We start from the raw sequence: 6,000 nt of genomic DNA, 5'->3' as shown, positions 1-6,000 counted from the left end.
CAGAGCAGCGCACGAAAACGCCATTTACCTTCTCACCAGAGTGGTATAATTGTTCGGCAGCACGAAGCAAGAGACAGTCTCAAACAAAGATGTTGTGGCCCGAGGAAGACAGCATTTGTCCACAGACAGCTTTCCGGGTCATGTGGCCAGCAGGACTAAACGGCTTTTGGCGCAATAGGACACTGTGACGGAAACCAGAGTGCACGGAAACGCCGTTTACCTTCCTGCCACAGAGGTACCTATTTATCTACCTGCACTGGCATGCTTTCGAACTGCAAGCTTGGCAGAAGCTGGGACAGAGCAATGGGAGCTCACGCTGTCGTGGGGATTCGAACCGCTGACCTTCCAATTGGCAAGCCCAAGGGCAGGGGTCAGAAAACATTTTCAGGAGGGGGCCGGATTTAGAAGGCGATTTGGCCGGATGCGGCCCCTGGGCCTTAGTTTGCCTACCCATGCCCAAGAGGCTCAAGTGCTTCAGACCACAGCGCCACCCGCCTCCCATATATCCAGCTTTTCTCGTTGGACTACAACTCCCAGCATCCCTAGCTACCAGGTCCCGTGGTCCAACAGCAGCAGGAGACCCGCGTTTGAGAAAACACGGCAGGGCGGAACTCTGCGCCTCCGGCCACGGGGAGGTGGAGGGAACCGGTGCAGCGACGCTCCCGGTCCGGGTGACGGCACCGCCTAACGCCACGGCGGCTTCAGGGCAGGAGGAAGAGAGCAAACATGGCGGCGGCTGAAGACCAGCAGCGGCCGCTGCAGCCGTTCGCGGCCGGGGCTGCTGCTTTGTCGGGGGGCACTTCCTCCTCCTCGCAAGGGTCGTCTGGAGGGCCCGGGTCCAACCCTCTCTCTCGCAAGCTCCGCAAAGTGCTGGAGACGCGCTTGGAGACGGACAAGGTGGGCGAAGCTCAATACGGTGACCTGCTGTCAATCCTGCCGCACCTGAGAAATAGGCACAGGCTTTGTGAATCAGAGCCATAGAGAAGGCATCATTCGTGTGGTTCCTTTTCTCTTAAGAGTTTAGGGTGGGGGGGGGCGGTTCTTTAAAAATGACTGACTTAGTTGACAGATTCCTCTTTTCTAGCTGGTTATGAACAACAACACAGCCCTAACCAGGTTTACTCAGAAGTAAGTGCCGTTGAGCTCGCAGGCAATGAGCGGTTCAAATTGATTAAATTATGAATGACACACACACACATATATATATTAGACTAGACATCACCATTGAAAAGGCAGGGAAATGTAATGAAGTAGAGAGGGATCCTTTCCCCCCACATGTGGTGGTCCTGTAAAGGAATCAGGGAATTCTGGGAAGTAATTTACAACGAATTTTTTTTAAAAAAAAAGATCCCCCCCCCAAAAGCCCGAGACATTCCTTTTGGGAATGGGAACAACAGAAGTCCCTAAAAACCAAAAAATATTATATGCCATCGCTGCAGCTAGAATCTTATAGGTGCAAAGGTGGAGAACAAATACGGTACACACCAAGTACCCACTAAGGAAGAGTGGCAGTTTAAAATGCTCGAATGTGCTGAATTCCCAGGCATAATGAACAGGGTAAGAGGAAAAAGACAGTAAAGAATATAAAGAGGATTGGAAAACGTTAATTGAATATTTTAAAAACCAGTATAAACAAGTAAATAACCTAGTAGGTCTTGAGTAAATCCAGCAGAATAAGAGTTAATAGAATTCAACAGAGGAAGAAATTTGAAGGTTAAAAATGTGGAATATGCGATTTAATAGAAAAATAAAGAAACCAGGAAAAGGGTGGAAGGGAAGTCACCAGGTATTTAGAGATTGGTATGAAAGTTGTAAAATTGGGGGGTGGGGTGGAGGGAAGGGGATGTGGGATGTGTGGTTTTTTGTTTCTGTATTAAACATGCAAATAATAATTATTATTTTTTAAAAAAAGAAAGGCAGGGTTTTGAAACACACCAAGCTGTTGCTTTCACAAAGCTGTTCAAAACAGAATGGCTATTAAACTACTGTACTCTGTTTCGATTACGTTGGCTAAAAAGAGTATTCTGGCCTCCCCCCTTCCCCCATTTACATAGGGAAGCAAGTTTCCGCTTATGAAGCTGAATATCACTATCCATAACATAAGTCTGATTAGAGCCTTACTGAACTGACCGAATACATCTTTTGCACATAGGAATGAGCATTCCCATCTGGAACCCCTAGCTGAATGCAGCTCAAGCTGGACTGGTGCCCTAGAATTAGTCTTTACAATAGAGGACAGGGTTTAGCTTTACTTGCAAGTATGTAATTAGTTGATTGAGTTGACTGGCATAATTGTATCAAGTTGATGTTTATATTCATACATATACGCTGAGTATTTAATCTATATATTTGCTTTGAATTGTAAAGATAGTTTAGCATTGTTAAAATGTGATTTCTCTGTAAATCTGAAGGTGTTTTCTGTGTCTTCTGTTGTGTGTCTTTTTTAAAAAAGGAGTCAATTTTGTATATGAACTGTCAACATGATCTTTGTATATTTTTATAGGAGATGTTAGAAGCGCTCAAGGCTCTTTCAGTCTTTTTTGTAGAAAATAGCCTGCGTACCAGAAGAAATTTACGTGGAGATATGGAACATCGCAGCTTAGCTATAAATGAAGAATTTGTTCACATTTTCAAGCAAGTGAAAGAGGTATGCAATTTTTATTCATTAATGCTCTAAATGTCCAGCAGGAAGCTGACAATCAAGGGCTTCTGTAAACCCACCTATATGTCTCTGAGGCAAATGACTGGCTGATAATTCCATTGCTTGGTTCAGTTCCCCTCTACTGTACCTGTCTAATTTGCAGAGAGGAGAAAGAAGCACACAAGATATCACGGGGAAACTGGATTAGGCTTGGTTGTGGCTAAATATGTTCATGTTCAGAAAGGAAAAAAACAACCACATTGGCCAAACAGGGAACTTGTTAAGACAATCTTGTTAAGAGTAAGATGAGAAGTAGAGTGTCTTGTTTCATGCATACACATTGGGTTCTAGAAAAAATACTGACAGGTATCCCATTTCCTCCACTTCTCTCCATCAAGGGGTGCCCCTCTCACTGGGCACTCACTCTCATTGGACACAGTTCAACACCCCCTATGAGCATGTTCACAAAATCTATATAAAATACTACCAGATCTCCATTTGCCACCACACATTTTCTATAGAGATTCCTATTGCTGCCTGCTATCCTGTACAGACTTACCTGGGAGTCAGCTTCATTGAATTCAGCGAGTCTTACTCCTGAGTAGACATGTACAGAGCAACACCGTTGGTTATATCTCTGGAGCAATTCAGAGGGAAGCATGAATGCTAAAAGTAACGCTTTCTTATACTGCTGCCCATCCAGTTTCTCCAACGCTGAAAAACCAAATCTGGAGCTTCAGGGTGGAAAAATCATTGGATATTCTTATCAGTGATTGTATCATATAACAGTGAAGATTACGCTTGTTAGGAAAACTATCTGATGGTTCTGGTGTTTCAGAAAATTGGGCAGGGGGGAGAAATGTGGAAAAAGCAAATCTCAATATGAGTGCTACATAGCTGCCAAGTTATCCCTTTTTTACAGGGATTTTCCCTTATGCTGAATAGGCTTCCTCGCGAGAAAAGGGAAAACTTGGCAGCTATGGTGCTAGTGTTTTAGGCTACTTGTCTGTTTCTGTGCTCTTTCAGGAACTTGAAAGCATAAATGAAGATGTGAAGTTTATGAGCAGCTGCTGCCAGGACATGACCAATCACTTGAAGGTAAAGAATTGGGGGTGGGGGTTTGCAGATGTATAATTTCTGGCACACTGAGACTTGGTAGTTTCAACAACACAGTATTTTCCCTCAGTACAACGCATAGAGATCACTTTTGATCCCAATGTGAATATTTTTTTTATACAGCCATGGGAATTCTAAGGCACAAAAGGATCCCCTGCATGAAAAGATGTCCCCATTAATTTCTATGGCAAAAGCAGGTCTGTGTTTGGATCCCTTCACTGTTCAGGAATCTACTCCATCTAGTGAAATTAATAGGACATTTTGCATGCACAAGAGCTCTCTGTGTACATTATTCAGAGCTTGTGTGCATGTAAATTATCCAGGTTACGTTTCTAAAACACTTTTCCTATGAATCATTATGATCAGTTTGATGGGATGAATATATTGTTGACAGGTTAATGGGGCGGATATGTTGTTGTTACATTTAACACCTGTCTGCTTTTAGTTAAGTGTCCTGCATTGCCAGGGGTTGGGCTAGATGACCTTTGGTGTCCCTTCCAAGTGAACAATTCTATAATTTTTATCCCACCCTTCCTTCAATGGGTTCCCTTTTTATTCACACAAGAATCCTGTGTGGTAGATTAGGCTCGGAAAGGGTGACTGATCCAAGTTCATGTCTTAAGTGAGGAGTTGAACCTGTATCTCCACAAACCCAAACCAGCATTCTAGCACACGTGTTATACTTCTGTATTGCACTGGGCCCTAGTTCTAGTATTAAGAAAGACAGTACAGTAGACCTGCAACTTAAGCACATTTATTTTGTGCACATTTACCTGCTTGGAAAAAAGAGGTGTGTGTGTGTGAGAGAGAGAGGGGGGGCATCCGAGAAAAGAAACTTTGGCAATCCCACCTGCCATTGCACTCAGTGTGTTTTGACTACACATAATTTTGTCTTTGTGCGCTATTTCTGGAATGAAACCACTGTGTATGTTGTGGGTCTACTGTATATAACAGGGGTCAACTAACTTTTTCAGCAGGTGGCCGGTCCACTGTCCATCAGACCTTGTGGGGGGGCGGACTATATTTTTTTTGGGGGGGGGAAATGAACGAATTTCTATGCCCCACAAATAACCCAGAGATGCATTTTAAATAAAAGGACACATTCTACTCATGTAAAAACACGCTGATTCCCGGACCGTCCGCGGGCCGGATTGAGAAGGTGATTGGCCCGGATCCGGCCCCCAGGCCTTAGTTTGCCTACCTATGGTATATAAATACAGAAAGTGCATATATTGGGTTCTGCCTTTCTGCCAGGTTAAGAAATAAGTAGCTTTATTTGTTTCTGAGACCTAACTGCCTTTCTGTTCACTGTTCTACTGTGCTTAAATGACTTGTAATTTGGTTGAAACAACAAATGAAAAAGTAGAAATATACCTTAAGTCCTTAATGGGGTTTAACTGTAATTACTCTGTTCTGTACTCCAGGCAACCAAGGAGCAAACCCAGGATTTAATAGAAAAGACAACTAAGCTTCAAGCAGAGAAGTATGTATTTGCCTCTTTTGTTATATTTATGCCAAATTAGAATGCTTTTCTGGATTCTCGCACATTTGTGCTGAATGAAGACACCTTAGGACTGCTTCCAGTGGTCATTTTTATTAAACTGTTCTTCAGATTTTTGCCATGGGATATGCATCTTTCCCTTTTTCTAATCACATAATTTTCAGAATGAGAAAATTTTGCATTAACTCACTTTGCATAATATTGTGCGAGCATTGAAAGGTCCTCCTAGTATAGTTTCTGAACTTTAAAGAAGTATGGTTCTTGCACTTTGCAGTTCCTCAATAAGAATGGATTACTATTTAAAGTAGACAGGATAAGTTTCAGGGTATGTTCGGTAAACTCAGTTATGCTATGATTTAAAACAGATTAGCACAATAATTGAAATTGCCAAGAATGCAAAGGAAGGTAGCAAGTCATTTTTGTTGTTAGTGGCCCAACATCTAGCCTTTACTCACTGTAATATATGTAAGTATAAAGCTGGTTGAATGACATTCAAGTAGCAGTTTCTTGCAGATGCTTAATTTATTAAGTGGGTATTATTTTCCTGCTTGTTGCATCATTATATTGTCGTATGATTCAATGTGAATCACCAGGGCTATGTTTTTAATACACTGAAGTGGCATAGATCGCTGGATAGTGGATTAAAATCCTATTTTCAGGGTGCTCTCTCTCTCCCCCTCTCCCCCCCTGTGTAATTTGTATAAAAATCCAATTGTTCCATTTATCTGATCTTTATCAGAAT

The 6,000-nt window shown here is 42.5% G+C and overlaps 1 protein-coding gene across 4 annotated transcripts in view; it reads left to right on the top strand.

The window, feature by feature from the left end:
• The first annotated feature begins 703 nt into the window (after nt 1–703).
• The window catches only part of COG6 (component of oligomeric golgi complex 6), a 55,111-nt gene continuing 49,814 nt past the window's right edge, over nt 704–6,000 (top strand). For all 4 annotated transcript variants that reach the window (XM_035110205.3, XM_035110206.3, XM_088665531.1 and 1 more), the window contains exons 1-4: nt 704–897; nt 2,504–2,647; nt 3,668–3,739; nt 5,182–5,240. In XM_035110205.3, the coding sequence (XP_034966096.3) occupies nt 727–897; nt 2,504–2,647; nt 3,668–3,739; nt 5,182–5,240 (446 nt within the window). In that variant the 5' untranslated portion in view covers nt 704–726. The remainder of the gene's footprint in view (nt 898–2,503; nt 2,648–3,667; nt 3,740–5,181; nt 5,241–6,000) is intronic.

The sequence above is a fragment of the Zootoca vivipara genome, chromosome 3 (assembly GCF_965207765.1).
Source record: "Zootoca vivipara chromosome 3, rZooViv2.hap1.1, whole genome shotgun sequence".
In the NCBI taxonomy this organism is placed as follows: domain Eukaryota; kingdom Metazoa; phylum Chordata; class Lepidosauria; order Squamata; family Lacertidae; genus Zootoca; species Zootoca vivipara.
This window is presented reverse-complemented; position numbering and strand designations above follow the sequence as displayed.